General features: G+C 43.1%; 1 protein-coding gene across 3 annotated transcripts in view; it reads right to left on the bottom strand.

Annotated features, from left to right (window-relative positions):
* Positions 1-4,290: 4,290 nt before the first annotated feature.
* The window catches only part of LOC308120301 (regulator of G-protein signaling 6-like), a 62,963-nt gene continuing 50,235 nt past the window's right edge, over positions 4,291-17,018 (bottom strand). For 2 of the 3 annotated variants that reach the window (XM_080480816.1, XM_080480817.1), the window contains exons 8-17: positions 15,811-15,887; positions 15,064-15,145; positions 14,768-14,842; positions 13,014-13,115; positions 12,716-12,888; positions 12,304-12,429; positions 9,022-9,208; positions 7,986-8,075; positions 5,739-5,798; positions 4,291-5,479 (exon numbers count right to left, since the gene is read on the bottom strand). In XM_080480816.1, coding sequence (XP_080336942.1) covers positions 5,429-5,479; positions 5,739-5,798; positions 7,986-8,075; positions 9,022-9,208; positions 12,304-12,429; positions 12,716-12,888; positions 13,014-13,115; positions 14,768-14,842; positions 15,064-15,145; positions 15,811-15,887 — 1,023 coding nt within the window. In that variant the 3' untranslated portion in view covers positions 4,291-5,428. The remainder of the gene's footprint in view (positions 5,480-5,738; positions 5,799-7,985; positions 8,076-9,021; positions 9,209-12,303; positions 12,430-12,715; positions 12,889-13,013; positions 13,116-14,767; positions 14,843-15,063; positions 15,146-15,810; positions 15,888-17,018) is intronic. The other variant, XM_080480818.1, reaches the window with a different exon arrangement.

The raw sequence follows: 17,018 nt of genomic DNA, 5'->3' as shown, positions 1-17,018 counted from the left end.
TTCACGTCCCTCCTGGTCGCGGCTGAAATGGACGAGCCCACGACGTGCAGCGCTTCTCCCGGCCGCGTGCTTTAGCCGAAGCCGCCGCTCCCTCGCCGATTTGCAAACGTTTGCCACGTGAGCCTGGTTTGGTCCTTCCTGCACTGTGCTGCAGCCCCGGGAACACTAAAGGCCGGGCCTCCGGGTGCATGCGGGGCCCCCGGGGGCCGGCCGGCCCACTTCTGCTCTTTGACTGTGTGTCTGCTGTGTGATCCGATGTGACACTAAGACGTCATTATCCTCATCACTGTGCCAGCCTGCCGCTCTGCACTGGAAACCAGCTCTGACAGCCATGACCCTCCAACCTGATTGGACCGGTGACCCCTGACCCCTGCAGCCATAGAGACGGTGCTCCGATCCACCACTATTATACACACAGACCTCTGGACTACTGTAACCATCCCCCGACACCAAGGCTTTCCTGCTTCTGTCCTCCCTGTGCTCTCGGCTTCTCTGATCTCACTCCTTTCTTTTCGTTTGTCTTATTCTTTTTTTTTTCTGCCTCATTTCTCTGTTGTATAATATTTCTCCGTTTTGAAGTCTTCGAAAAGGTTCGATGAGTACGACTTCCTGGGTTCGTATCGATACCTCTGACCTGATCAGGTGAACAATAGCCACAACTACTCAGGCATCTTTCATTTCCTCTGCTGTTGATTGTTCTGCCGCTCGGCCCCGATTCACCTGATTGTACTCGGCCGGCGAGGACGGACAGTGGCGCTCACGCCGGGATCCTGTTGGGATTCTGCCGACTCACGCTCTAGGAAAACATCGCAATAACAAGCCTTTCGGTCGGGAGTCATTCGCGCCATTGCGAGCGAGGTTGTCGCCCCGCTCGAGTCCACACACCTAAAGAGAAGTGGAAACTGTAAATCAAAGCTATCTGTGACATTTCCGTTGAGTGCTTTAGAGAGCCTGATTTCTTTATGACATTTAGAAGGTGCTTCAAGTCGCGTGGAAAGGCCTTCTAGGTCCATAGGCTGCGCGAGAGGTCCGTGTCCCTCCGTGTGATTATTCAGTATCGCCGCGATGTAACGACGGCCGCGCCGTTCTCCAAGCTAACCATTAATCCCTACGTGTCTGTCAGGACTTGCATAAGTGCTGGTTGCATTCAGAGCCGTCTCTCTCTCTCTCTCTCCGCTTCCCTCAGGGACCCTCCACACAACACTTTTATCTCCACTGGACAGTGAATGCATCCGCGTTATCCGCTCTTCTGCCCTTCGTATCAGCTCCGCGGTGTTTCCATCCGTCTTATCTTCCAACGTCATGCCCGTAAGTGAAAGCACGTGTCATGGAGGCACGGCCGCCCCCAACCGACAAGCTCCCGGCAAGAAATGCAAACGTTAGTGATGTCTGCCGGGAAATAGCCTGCCACCAATCATCGACTAGCCGGTATACCTCGTCCACCACACAGCAATAGGCCCCGGCGGGGAGGGGAGGGAGGGAGGGAGGGAGGGAGGGAGGGGATGGGGGGGGGGGACGACGACCAGGAGGAGATGAACCCGACATGACCGAGTGTTTCCTTTTAAATCTTTTTCATCTTCAGCTGTAAATAAAAGTCAAAATGGAGAGAATGAAGAAGTGTTTGTTTGTTAAACTATTTTTATTGTTCGGACAAAAATAAAAAAAAATGAAGGAATGTTATTGTGTGGTGATTTATTTTTTAAAAACCTTTTATTAAGGAGAGGAGTCAGCTGATTAGCAGCAAGATCTCCCGATTGGATCGATGGGGAGCAGCAACCCTCAGCTGTGGAGTCTCACACACGTTTCCACGACAACGATTTCAAGTGAAAACGCAGAACTTTGGGTCTCCGTTCACACGACGACGGTGCCCGGAGCCGCTGAAAACAAAACTTCTCGATAACTGGTGCCAAGGTGGAACTTTTTTCAAAAACCCTGTCGTCGTGTAAACGGGGCGAAAACTACTCTTTCTGGAAACGCCCAGTCTAGTTGTAGTACAGGGGGGGTGGGGGGTGGCACTGTTTGGTAAAAATGGATTTTATGGAGATTTTTCTCCTCAGAAATAAAGACACGAGTGGGAATGTGCTCATTTTTGATCAATTGACTGTTGAAGGTTTGCGCCGATAAAATGCGGCAAAGTCTTACCAAGTACGACTGATATGCTTTTGTATGTATTTAATACTTTCTTTGTTGAGTCGTTCAAGCCAGATGTGTTTGGTCTGGGTGAAACCTGAACCCTCACCGTGGCCTGAGGGTCAAATCCGACAAATATCGTCATTCCCAGTGTGTCTAACAATTATTAGTTGTATTTACTTTTTTTTTTTTTCTAGTTTCTTCCGTACGTACGATTCTAGTTTAATATTGGTATTTCCTTGCTCAGTTTGACGTTTACAAAAGGTTTTTCGTGTAAACGTGAAACTTTTCTCAAACGAAAACTCAAAAACGACGCGTCTTCACTTGAATCGTTCGATCGATCTGTACGCTCCGCATGAGAACTTTGGAAGAGCAACAGGAGGATATTTATGTCTCGCAATAAAAAGCTTTACACTGCTAATGTAGAGCGACGGGAAAGGTTCCGTCTCACACAGCCTGTACAATCCGTGTGGCAACAGCTTCAGCTGGGACCTCCAGGGGACGCTTAATTCCTCTAAAACTGAAAGGTCAGTGCGATCATTTTACTTGATCAGCCGTGAAGCAGAAAAGCTGAAACTTTGGTCCATAGATCAGTTTGGTTTGGGTGGGGGTGGGGGTGGTGCTGGTGGGGGTGTCGCAGCTTACGATGGATGAAGAAATATGGATAATTGCTCCTCTCACTATATCATGAAGTGTACTGTAGAATCAAAGAGGAATTTTTCAAAGGGGAGCGTCAATCACACAAAGTATTGATTTCATTAAACCACACGTTTAGACAATATTTGTATCGGGGGGGGGGGAGAAGAATTCAATAATACAACACAAACTATCAGATATCTGGCATCCGACCAAAAATTCATCAACACACAGAGTTTAGAGTGAATCGCTCTGGATGTTTGAGAGGTGACAGCTCGGCTTTAATCACATTTTAATCATTTGATGGCTTTCATTCAGTCTGATTTAATCACTATAAGAGGAGATGTATAAGAGTTTAGTGCCTCTGCAGAAGAAGGATCAAAAGTGACTCCCAGTGAAATGATGCATCTGTGAAGATAACTTCAGGGTCAAATCCAATGATCTGACTTCTTCTTCTTCTTCTTCACAAATCAGAGAAACAAACACGAGCCGACAGGTCCAGAGTCTTTTTTTATTTTTTTTTATTATCATTATTATTTGGTACCCATGATATAGATAGCAGGTGCTTGAGTGTTTAGAGTGCCTGTAGTTATCTTGCAGATTGAAAAACTAAAAAGCACAAAATGCCCTGAATATGTTACATGCATAGTAATGTGCCCATATCATAATAAAATGTGCTTTTGGATAATGATCTTTCTTTCTTTTGTATATAGCTAATTTACATCTACAATGCACCGAGTACATAGTGTCATTGTGTTTGTGCTGAGAATAACATTTGGTACATCGACTCAAGTTAAGCGTCTCTCCCTCTCTCTACCGTTACACTCAAAGAGGTTACTGGTTTAATGATAGTGATGAGAATTAATAATATGACCTGTACAGTGCAATGCATCAACTCTTATATTAAAAAAAATAAAAAAAACAAGGGCCAAACAAAACAAACAGAGAAGATGACAGACTCGTTGAGCAGCATTGTGAGATGTCCATTCCTTCTCCTCGTCTCTAGAGAGTCCAAACATTTCCCTTAAATATCCGGCATGCGCTCAATCCCGTCGACACATGCGATGACTGTCAAGGGGATGGCAGAACCAAAATGGGCAGGTCTCGTTGTTTGAGAGGCAAAACATGAAGTAATCATGCAGTAAAAAAAACCCAAACAAAACACATAAAAAAACATGGAAAAAAAGGATCCCATTGCGGGCTGCAGGCTTTGAGTTTTTGACATCATGATGTCCTTCCAGTACAGTCTGGCAACGCTCTGGTTGGTCCTGTGGTGTCAGCACCACCAGATGGACCCATGGCACTGGGAACTTCACACACGACACGATGAGGGGCTCAGAGAGCGTCTCCACCAGGGGCGCCAACGTCGCTCCAGCTCAGCAGCTGGTTCGCGCGCAGAAGGAGCTCATAGCGGAAGAAAGTCGACATTTTACTCAATATCTTTCCAGAAAAAGTGAAGAATTTAAAGATATAGAAGTGCTTCTTTTTAAAGGATGTTTTTTTTTTTTTTTTTTTTTTTTTTTTAAACAGTAAATTGTCTAAAAATGATGCAGTTTGTATTTTCCATTTGAAGAAAGTGTCTGGTTCTGCAGAAAGTCTCCACCTCTAAGTCTGATTCTGCAGTGTTTTTTCCCCCTGTTGTCTTTCTTCTCTGTAAAAGTGCCTCGAAATGACCCCCGAGAAATAAAACTGAATCGAATTTTGTTGCGTCAAACAGGAAATATCTTTGCGTCGTCCCGTCGTATGCGTTGACCCCCCTGATGAAGATGCTTCTCTCACGTGTAAAATCACAAAAGGTTTGTGGCATTAGAACGGAAAGGCGTCTTCATTTGTCGGAAACTATAAGAAGTCGTCTGTGCAGCCGAAAAAACGTAAAACTTGTAGTCTGGAAGCAGCGAAGCTATTTTCTTCTTGTTAGAAAAAAGGGTGGATTCCTAACGAGAGACACTGAAATGAAACATGCGGCGGTGCAGTGTGGGTGCTACATTAAGCCCTTTATATGTGCCAGATCCTGGAATGTAATGAAGCATGGAGAATTACACCTTGGAGGATCGGTTTCTTACAGGCTTCGTGTTCTTGATCCAGGCCAGAACTGTGCTCACCGTCTCACTGGCATCTCATAAGAAATAGCTCTAATAGAAATTTCAAGGATATATAAAAAGGGGCTGGATTTATTAAAAAAAAAAAAAAAAAAAAGAACAAAAAAAAAGAAAGAAAGAAAAGTGGTGTCACACTGTATTTATTGCTGGCTGCCTTTTGAGCACATGTAAAGTAGATCTGTGTCGATGAGCCTGTTTTGATTTCATTTCCGGGATGCTGAAGTCAGTTTGTTTTCCAATGTAGAATAATGTTGTAATACCAGACATGTTCATCTCCAAGGGACACAGACATATTTATAGCTATAAAACAAGAAGGAAACACCATAAAGTGGCCGTCTGCGAGGTCCGGGCCGCGCTGGAGGAGCTGTCGCCGCACGCCGCGTGGCGAGTCGACCCAGGTTCCTCGTGTTCATTGTCTGTCCTTCAGCGGGTGGGAAGATGAGGAGGGAGGGGGGGTTCAAGGCTGCACTACCAATATGGCAGTAGTGTCTGAGAGCCCCATCCATCCCGGCTCCACCCCCCAGCAGCAGGGTCCGGCTGCGGCCCTCCGGCGGGGGGCTCTGTCAGGACGACTGCATCAGGCCTGTCAGGCGCTTCCCCGTCAGCGACTTACCCTGTGTGTGTGTGTGTGTGGGGGGGGGGGTCAAGTTAGAACAGAGACAACAGGTCACTGGACCAGGACGCTGGGAGCATCCGTAAATCACACTTTCTAAGGATGTTTCATCCTATTACAGGTTTGAAAAGAAAGGAAAAGAAAAGACAAGCACAAGAAGCCACAACAGAGTGTAACATGGTTATCATTGCAGAAAGCCACTGAAAGTGAGCCAGCCAGTGTGGTTGGTGACATGAACAGCCCTCGCTCCAACGACTTACCACACTGCGCGTGAACTTCTCCAAGGACGTGCGGCGGCCCTGCTCAGTGTCTGCTGGCTGCTGTTTCGGGAGGGGGGGGGGGAAGCAGGGTGAGTGTCCAGGTCAGGTATGGGTGTTGGGGGGTGGGGTTGGGAGGGTGGGGGGGTGAGATGTTGTTAGTGAGGGGAAAAAACGAGGGCCAAGCATTGCAAAAAAGAAAAGAAAAGAAAAGAGGAGGGCCGGGTGCAGGTGGGGTGTGGAGGGAGGGTGGGGTGGTTGGAGTGGGGTCGGTGACAGGCCAGCAGGGGGAGCAGTGTCCACATGGGGAGGAGAGGGGGGGGGGGGGGGGGGGGGGGCAGAAAGGCTCATGAACAGAGGAAGCTGTGAGGCTGAAAAGCTCCATTTTACAGTCAAACAGAAGAGTTTGTTCTGCTGCGCCGCTCCTACACGTCAGGTTAAATATAAAACTCCACGGCAGCCAGTCGCAGCTCTTCATGCTTTGCAGATGGAACGTTGAAGTGTTCATAGCTAAGAATTGTTAGTCTGATTTTTTATGTTTACGTGCTGGATTTGTGCAAAAATATATCTGTACTGTCACAATACTGTAGGAGATCAGTGGCCGTGTGTGTGTGTGTGTGTGTGTTATGTTGTTATTTTATCCAATGAAAACAGTGTATATTGTAGATATGTATGGAAAGATATAGATATGTATTTTAGTTTATCAATGACCAGTAGTAGATGAATCATTAAAGTCAATGTATAAACACTCAGTTACGAATCAAACTGACACATTCAGAGTATAACAAAAACATTCCTGCGTCTTTAATTATAACAACATAAGAAAGCAAAGACCCTCTTGATGCATATGGACGAATGAATGTGAGCATCACTCAGGATTTTAATCTCAGATTATTTGTACCTGAATGATTAATCATATCGAGCAGGGGAGTCAAACATCAGGCCAAAACCAACCAGCAAGAGGCGCCAAGCTACCAAGCAAATGGTAAGAATTTCAAAGAAAACATAGATTTTTAGACTTTGAGTTTTGTTTTGTACCATAAAGTTTCAATAAAATTGGTTTTATGTTTAAATTGTACTCATTTACGTAGTAATCCTTTGGTTTTTAGTGAAAATATTGACATTTTCATCACATATACTAAGAAAAACTTGTTTGATTGTTGTGGCCCCTGGACTAAAGTGTGTTTGACACCCCTGATATAGAGACTAAAATACACTTTCTATGTGTAATGAGAATAGTTTGAGAGATTAAGCATTTTAATTAAAAAAAAAATTACCATTTAAATGCATTTATAAGCAGATAAGGAGAATATATAACAGCTAAATGTGTGGGCAGCTCATCACAACTCGCCTCAACAAACCCGGCTCATGATTCTGACGGGTATTATTTAAACCCAGATTTCCAATCAGGGACATTTATCTGTGTCGATACAGTGAAACTCTCTGACGTGTAACTGCAGCAGGATTGTTTCCATTATGATTTCCCAGAATGTTTTTTTTTTTTGAAGAAATGTTCAACAAAAAGTGACATAGTGTTGCTTAGAAATATCTTTTATGTTGGAAAAACACACATTTTAGAAGTGAATTTAATAGAAATGTAATGAAGAGGAGAAAGACTCTGAAACGGTTGAAAAGGATGCAGGGTTTTTTATAAAGAGAAAGAGAGATAGTGTATGTAGATTCATGGGTCAGAGGAGGTATTAAACCTCATCCAAAAGTACATTTCCTGCATGTGATCACGAGGACGGTGACTCAGAAAGCTGAGTACTGGTTGGATGTTGTTGTTGGATGATGTACCTGTGTGACACGCCTACCCTGCAGTGATGGTGTGTTGTGTGGAAGCTACTTTCTCATCTCTCCACTGAGGTCACTGAAACATCTTCAAAGTCTAGAAGACTTATAAACTACTTATAATTCTATACACCACTGCACATGTGATATATTACTCGAATGAATAATCCACAAATTAGCTGATAATATGAGCTGTCAAACATACTTTATGTATAAAGTTACTTTATTTTTTGGTCTTTGTAAATCTGCTTTGTTGAACTCATCCAGCATCATTATCCTGCAGCACAATATTGATTTTATGTCCGGTTGACATAGTGGGGATCAATATGAATCTGAAATGTCGAGAAATCATTAAGAAATTAAACAAACAAAACAAAACAAAGAGATGGAGAATGCATGAAGAGTGAGCGCGTTGTGCGGGTGGTGGAGGCTCAGCGAGGGTCGGCGAGTGCGGCTCACCTTCTTTCTGGCTAACAGGAGGTCCTGGTAGATGTTGGATCGCAAAAAGCGTGCATAGCTGTCACTTTTCATGAGCTTGAATATGTGCTCCTGCAGAAAGAGAGCAGAGCTGGTGAGTGAGCGCCGGCCTGCGTCAGGAGGCCCGACTGTGGTCATGACGTGCTGCGCGTGTGATTGGAGGAAAGACGAGCCCCGAGTGATGTCCTGCCAGGGAGAGGCGCCATACGCCACACATCGGCGGCGGCCCACTCAGGGGCCGGAGGAGGGCAGGGCGAGCCGGGGCGGGGCGGGTCACCCATTCATGGCATTAGCCGCCTCATTAGGCCCTGGCACAAACACACTCCCTCATTCTTCCTCTGCACACTCAGTCATACACTTGTATAACACGAGCAGGGTGGAAGGGTTCAGTGTGTGTGTGTGTGTGTGTGTGTGTGTGTGTGTGTGTGTGTGTGTGTGTGTGTGTGTGTGTGTGTGTCAGCGGGGAGACACAATCCTTCTGAACTCAACATCGAGTTCATAGATAAAATGAATATATTCATACAAACACATCAGGATGTTCTGCTTCATCATACGTTGCCGTGGCAACGTAAACACTGCCAATGTTTGTTGCTGCATCCATCCATCCATCCATCCATCCATCCATCAATCCATCCATCCATCCATCCATCCATTGTAATAAAATTGAATAATTGAGAGACGGCGCTGCATCATGTTTCCTCAATGACAAATATTCTTTTCACTTGATCTATTTTTGATAAGAAAACTGCACAAAAGCTGCAGTTATTACATTTGTAAATGCTTCTCCTTAACGAGATTATTGGCAAAATGTTGTCGTGACAATGGCTCAAATATCCTTTCACACTATTTGAAGTCACGCCATTATTGCTTTTATTACATTTAAAACGGCCCAAAATGATCCCACCATTGGTTGTTCCAGTTGAGTATCCTGTGTATTGATACTGTGTGTAAGTGTGTGAGTGTGTAAGTGTGCGGTCAAGCCCGATCAGAGCAGAGCGGTGTGAATCCCCCCGTCCACCTGAGCGTCCTCGTAGCTGTATCGTCCGGGGTCCTTGAGGTTCTGGCTGGTGCGCTCGTAGCTGTGCGAGTCCAGGTTGATGGAGCTGGGCGCCCCGTCGGCCAGGAACTCCTGCCAGATCTCCTGCGCCCTGGAGGAGACGTCCTGGAGCGGCCGGCGCTTCAGATCCTGCACGGCCAGCCAGAACCTGCAACCGCAGCGCCAAGCAGTCTGGTTAACAAACAGCTGGACGAAGGAGAATACACCTGCACGGCACAGAGCCGAATGCTGAACCTCACTGTGGAGCCGGACGGGAAATTCATCATAGCAGGAAACACTGGCAGCAAATACACTCAATGTGACAGTAATTTCATTCCTTCTATAAATAAATATCTGATTTAAACCTGCAGCAGCAAAAAAAAAAACTGTCTATAGATGATAATGGCAATTTACATAATGGAAGAAAAACTGTTTCCATGAACATTATAATGAATATTCGAATTTTTGATCTACAAGTTTATATGTCTTTTGTTTGTTTTTTTACACTTTTTTTTACATGAGAATGGTAAAAGATAACCAGCTGTGCAATACGTGTTTTATTGTTTTATTCCAGGTAATAAATTATGTGAAATAATTCACTGTAACGTAATTGTGAATGAAAACGACCAAAATCAATCCAAAAAAATATATATATAAAAGAATTCACCTTCTTTGTACGGTTCTGTGTCTGTAGTTGATGAGATGTTGAATCCTCAGAAATAGTTAATGAATAACATTAAAAATAAAATTTAAAAAACAACCCTTGCATAAACTGAACACAGCTTCATTTTCTGCTATACTGAGATCAATTGCTAAAACTTGTCCCTTTTGTTTGCTTAAAGTAAAAACATAATACGGAATTACAAGAAGTAAAGCTTAATGTTCGGGAGAAGAATATGAAAACGTCCCCATCAATAAACATGAATGAAAAATAAAAGGAACAACAAGTCGAACAAACTAACAAAGGAGTTAATCCAGATTATGCTGATTGATTTACTTTCTCCATCATTTCTTCCTTTATTTAAGAATTTCTTGGGTACTTGAACTCATTTGCTACGTTACATTTCCATGACATTAAATTTCATCTCCGGTTTGTCCTCTTGAGGATGTTCTGATAATGAGGATGTGCTCTCTGTCGCTGAGCCGTCTGCTCTGCGCGGCTCTTTGTAATGAATGATTCACTCAGTAAGTTCAGACGAGGCCTCATCAGTTAACCCACGCATCACTCTGCTCACTTTCACTTCATCACTCTTCATTAAAAAGCTCTATTTTAAACATTTCACCAGTCAGGCACTTCCTAATATAACACCGGCTCTGGGAAGAAATAGGATGACGAAATATGCTGTTCTGCACTTTTCACATTCAGTCTGGGCTTCTTTTTTTTTTCCTGTTCGAATTCATGAAAATGTTGTCGAGTTTCATTTTCTTTATAGTGTGTATTTTGCACAGGGGGAATATGTCGGTGCAGTTTTGCCTCTAATCGGCTCACAAGGTGAAATTTCTGCTTTGAATAAAAGGAAAATGATCTTTTTACGGTTCTGATGAAGCGGGACGCCGACACATGCTGTCTGTGTGGACGTCTTTTTATAGACCCCAGAGCTCGCATGGACAAAGAGAAACATCGAAGAACACTACAGATTGGAGTACACTCATTTTTCATTTCACAAGATAGTACCTTTGGTACGGTGGCCCAGAAGGGCCAACAACACAACACAACAACAAAATGCCCCAATGGAAGGACGCAGCAGTTGGGGAGCTTTTAAGAACTTTTGTTGTTGTGTTGCGACTCTTTGTTGTTGTGTTGTGGCTTTCGTTGTTGTGTTGTGGCTTTCGTTATGTTGCGACTCTTTGTTGTTGTGTTGCGACTTTTGTTGTGTTGCGACTCTTTGTTGTTGTGTTGTTGTGTTGTGGCTTTTGTTGTTGTGTTGCGGCTTTTGTTGTTATGTTGCAGCTTTTATTGGTGTGTTGTGGCTTTTGTTATTATGTTGCAGCTCTTTGTTGTTGTGTTGCGACTCTTTGTTGTTGTGTTGTTGTGTTGTGGCTTTTGTTGTTGTGTTGCGGCTTTTGTTGTTATGTTGCAGCTTTTATTGGTGTGTTGTGGCTTTTGTTATTATGTTGCAGCTCTTTGTTGTTGTGTTGCAGCTCTTTGTTGTTGTGTTGCGTCTCTTTGTTGTGTTGTGACTTTTGTTATTATGTTGCAGCTTTTGTTGGTGTGTTGTGGCTTTTGTTGTAGTGTTGTGTTGTTGGCCCTTCTGGGCCACCGTATCTTTGTGAGGCTAACAGTTTTTATTTACTAACATTTCAATAAAAAAACTTTGTTTCAGCCGATGTGTTTTGTAAAGATTGTTGAGGAGATTATTTTGGGCCCTGAACACGTTGCATAACCTCGAAGAGCAGAAGCAGACATGAATCGATAGAAGGATAGAAAATACAAACACCAAGAATTACTGTAATAAATGAATACTCTAAAGCCAGAGGTTTATTTATATCAATCCTGTAAATTCTACGAAATAATCAATAAGTGGTACAAAGGGGCAATTCATGAATATACATATATTTTAAGTATTTAAATATTTTATGTGTATTTCTTTACAACAGTGTGCACATTCTTTAACATTATGTACAATTATGTCATGAATCTGCACTTTTAATGCTATCATTTAATCATTTTTTAAAAAGGCACAAGGGAGAACAGATGACCTGTGACTGGGTTTGGCACATAAAGAGAGAAACATAAGAAGGAATATGTCCTCATGGACAATCTGAGAGTTCTTCACCTCAGTCTCACTCCCAGGCCGTTTTAATACTTGATACTGAGGAATCCTGGAGAAAGAGAATTCATTTGTAGCCACAGGAAATTAAACCTTTTTGAGGTGTTGGTGGTATAAACGATCAAAGCTGTAGGTGTCTATAAAGGTGGCTTTGAGGCACGTCAGATTTACTTCACAGTTGTTAAAAAGAGACAAACTACAAATCCTTAAATGACTTTATAGCCAAAACAGGCCAGATGGAAAAGATTCCATCTGCTAAGGAGAAGAAGACAGCATGGCTCAAGGCTCTTGAATCCAGATATGGAGAGTCGTCTTAAGGAGAAGGTTGCTGCGGGACAGTGAACAGGCAGTGAGCTCAGGGTGGAGCTCAGGGCAAGAAGACATTTCTGATGTCTTCCTGGTTTTGGTTAAAGAGACGCAGAACATCCACAGACCACCTGTGGATCAAACCTCTGCTGGGGAGCGGAAGGACATGATGGAAACCCCCTCTCACCGTAAGTTTTCTGAGCTGAACTCTGACTCCAGGAACTTGAGGAACTGGTCTCGTCCTGCCGGGTCCTTCAGCGCCTCCTCCAGGGAGAAGCCCCATTTCTTCACACGCTGCTGACTCGGGTCCCGGCTAACACAACACACACACACACACACACACCCACACACACACACACACACACACACACACACACACACACACACACACACACACACACACACACACACACACACATAGAGGAGGTCAGAGGAGAGAGCAGAAAGCAGACTCACACACACACACACACACACACACACACACACACACACACACACACACACACACACACACACACACACACACACACACACACACACACACACACACACACACACACACACACACACACACACACAGTGACCTCCCCGAGCCTCACCTGGCCTCCTGGTCCCAGAAGGACGCGTCGTCGCTGATCCAGGGGTTGGACGGCTCGGTGGGCGCCACGAAGGGGTCGTACTCCATGAACTGCTCCGTGTAGCACATCAGGCTGTCGGCCACTTTGGAAACCTTCATGCAGTGTCTGTCCAGCTGGATGTTGAGGAAGGTGATCTGTCGGAGAGGAAGGAGAGGAATGAGGAGGCTAAATGAGGTAACAGCCCATCGGTCTCTGTCCCCGATCGTCATGGTGATGGATGAGGGCGCCGGCCTGCCGGCAACGACGCACGCAGCCTCACCTCCTTCTGAACGTCCTCTTTGGTGGGCTTCCTGGCGGGCTGGGAGCTGATGTGCACCGGGCTGGGCTGGCTCTGGCCGTCGTCTGGGACGCCGTAGACGGACTAACAGGGCGAGGGTACACACACGGCTGTTACCACGACAACTGCTGAGTGTTTGGATGTAAGCTCAGGGGATTGACAGGACTGTATACACTCTGATTTATTTCTTTTAAACTCAGGGAGGATGAAATATATCTTCAATATATCTTAATATATCTATAAATAATCTGAAGAAAATCACCTTTCAGACTATAAACTAAATAAAACCAGTCGTGACATTTATTGAAGGATGCTAGACCATTTAAAGTAAAACCTCTTGTGAATATCGGCACCCAAAACATTGATTATGGTCACTGATCACTGTGTTTATTATCATTAACTTCTATGAGTTCATGAAGATTTGTGTTTTCGATCATATCAGATTATTAAGATTCTTCACTTGTTGCTGCTTTTTTATTGATCCCCAAAGACAAAATCACCCCCATCTGCTTTTAGTTTACAATTCCACCCTTGAACATCCTCACAGCAACTATAGAATAGAATAGAATAGAATAGAATAGAATAGAATAGAATGGAAACACTTCATTAATCCTACATGGAAATTCTAGAAGATATAACTGATGAAATCCATCAGAAAAACAACAACAAAAAAAACACTTCTCGTGCTCGTGTTGCTTAGTTCTAGTCTGTATTAAACTTAGTTATTAGAAACATGCTTGTTTATGCAAAAAGAACGATCAGTTTAACATTTTCTTCTCTCAGAAATGAAAAGGGAATCTCATGATTGGTTCGAGACTTCAGTTGGAGCCGCGCCTTTTTTTGGAGATTCCTGTTTCTTCATTAAATATCACTTTAGTTTAATTCTGTCATTTCTGTTTTTACTCCAGAATCAAAGCATTTGGGATCAAATAGATCAAATAAAAATTGTGACTGGGCTCGTTCGACCAAAAAGGAAGACACAAATGGATGAAAACAGTTTTAAATAGGAACGGTGGGAGCCTGTTGTGGGTAAAATGTCTGCATGCCTTTCATTTCATAATAATCTTTAATCACTGCTTTAGTTTGTTCCTTTGGCTGGACTGATATTTTAGAAAGTCATTCAGTAAGATATATTGAAACAAACTTGATGTTGGCCTAATAATAATGTTTCACATTATTGTGTTTGTTAATGCAGGGACACTTTAGTCGACTCATTTATCTGCTTGTTATTCTTCTACTTCAACAATTGTTTTTTCTTGACGAGAAACATTTTAGCAATCACACGGGGGGGAAAATTGTATAAACTTATAGTAAACAGAGTAAAATATTAATAAAATGTTAAAATGTTGCTTCAGTAAAAATCAGTACACATAATTCATCTCTTTATTTTCATAATTAATCCGATTTTGTTTTTAGGATTTTTTTATTGATTCAATTGCAAAATAAACCTAATTATACTCAATAAAAATTTTTTATCCAGAATGTATTATAATTTTCACATCAAATTGCACCAACCTGAATATTTTGTTTTAACGTGTTTCCGTTGGCGAATGAACCTTAAAGGTGCGCCATGTGAATCTGAAGTAATACCATAGCTGTGCATTAGATGGCAGTAATGTGTCAGTTTGTCTTCAGTGTAAGTTTCTTTCATTCTGTGATTTTTTTTCAGACTTCTACATACCACACCTCCAAACATTTGTCTGTTTAGGAGCACCGCCTGCAGAAGGCCTCCTCACCTTCTTTACCCGGTGCGGGTTCCTCTCTCTCCGGCACTTGCGGATGTCCATCTCGGTGGTGTTGACGCAGCCTGGCTGTGGGATGCGGCAGGAGACAAGAGTGTGTGTGTGTCTGGGTCAGATAGCACGGATTGTCTGTATAGTTTGTGTGGTTTGTGTGGCTCCTCCGTTCTGAGGCTAAACTCGGATTCTGCGGCTGAATCTGCATCTTGTCGTCTACTGACGCAACAAACCCCGGCTTCATTCCTGCAGCGGGATCCTCTTTGTTCCCACAGTTTTCAGTCTCTTGAACTCACCACTGGCCTGTGGACGTCCCAGAATGCCCTCTCCTGGCTGTCAAGGATCTTCCTCTCTGCTTTGTCCTTCTTTCTGTCGATCCTTACAGAGGAAGAAAACAGATTAGAGTGAATGATGCCTTGGATTGGACACGCACACACACACGCACACGCACACGCACACGCACACGCACACGCAGCTGAGAAGTGTTGATCCTGACCTGTCTGCACCCATCACTCAGCAATGCCTGCGACTCTGCAGTATCGTTATCCAGCAGGTATAACAGGGCTCATTACTCCCACTTGTACTGAATGATGGCATGCCTTTAAATTTGATTTGGTGTCATTAGAAGAGGTTGGCTGTGATTACAAATACCAGCCAGCAGATGGCACTCTTGTAAAGTGTTGAAAAGCCTACGCATATGCGCGTTTACTGCATGTCACCCTTGAGTGAAAGCAGAGCATGAAAACAGCTCCATTAATGAGAGAATCGGTGGCCCAACAGTCTGTGCACACTGAAGCATTTCCTCCTCCTGCTCTTCCTCCTCCTCATCCTCCTCCTCCTCCTCCTCCTCCTCCTCCTCCTCCTCCTCCTCCTCCTCATCCTCATCCTACTCTTCCTTCTCTGGGAAATAACACTCACATCATGCATGCAGCCGAAGGCTCGCGCTTTCTAAGAACCAGTGCATAAACTTGACTCCATCAACGTGGCGGGAACCTGTCACGTTGACATCAGGAGGTGACTCACGTGTGAAACCGTGCACTTACTTGACTTGAGCTTCAGCTTGCATGAAGATGAATTCCCACTTTCTGGCAAAAGCCCTCTGCAGCCGAGCCAGGTTCTCCTGGAAATAAATGAAAAAAAATGTTGACACACAGTCAAACATTTCACTCTTACGGAAAGACATACACACATTCCAAAATAAGAGAAATGTCAGTTAATGTGTTGGACAGTACACTAAAAATATATATTGAAAAAAAAAAAAACAACTTGATGAACTCAGGCTTTAAGAAAGACAAGAGGGTCCGTATTACGTGTGCAAACAATATGAGTGTTAAGAACCTTTTAAAAGTAATGAAGGGCATAAACCTTGACAAGTTTTTCTTTTTCTTTAAAGAAGGTGAAAAGTAGCTGCTAAATAAGTTTCATAATTTACAAAGGTAAAAAAACTAAATACAGTATTCAGAAAGGCTCAGAGTTCTTATAGCCCACATAAAGAACATATATTGTATAAAAAAAATAACATAAAGGTACAATATGATATATTTTTTTATCAAAACAATTAAAAATGGCATGAAATATAGAACTTTTGTGTTAATCTATATGCATTTTTGCATCACAAGGCCTTTAAAATCTTAAATGTTACTGAGACTTTTACAAAATACACTTATTTAATGTGTTTCTGGTGAGTTCGATGAGATTGAGTTCCCCTTTATGCTGCGCTGTGAATACAAAGCTATAAACTACTTCTTAAACTGTTTTACAATTTGTTGTGTGTCAATATAAGTCATTGTGATACAATTGTAGCGTATTTATTCCAGAATAACCTGAACAGTCATCAGTTGTTGCCGAAAAGACAGACCGCTAAACAGCAAGCCATAGAAGGACCAGTCTTGTAATACCACTTTGTACCACAAGGTGGCAGAGTGACTGAAATTACCAACAAAGAACAAAAAAAAAAGCTGCATCAGCAGAATCTGATGAGTAAGAAAGAAAAAATGCACAAAACTTGAAGCTCCTGACAACAATGAACAGCAAACTTCATGATCCCATGAGCAAGAGACTCACTGCTGCCACCTAGTGGCATTAATTAAATACTTAAATTCCTGTACCTTTACGGCCTGGGAAACATATCTTGAGGGTCCTGAACTTGTAAAATACTGCCAAAATTTACAACTAAATGTAAACTTTAAAGTTTGTTTCTGTTGTGGCGTAGAGTATACGTGATGAAAATGTTGATATTTTCACAAATGAC

This window comes from Lipophrys pholis, assembly GCF_963383615.2.
Source record: "Lipophrys pholis genome assembly, chromosome: 14".
In the NCBI taxonomy this organism is placed as follows: domain Eukaryota; kingdom Metazoa; phylum Chordata; class Actinopteri; order Blenniiformes; family Blenniidae; genus Lipophrys; species Lipophrys pholis.
Note: the sequence above shows the minus strand (reverse complement) of the source record. Positions and strands in the feature narration are given on the sequence as shown.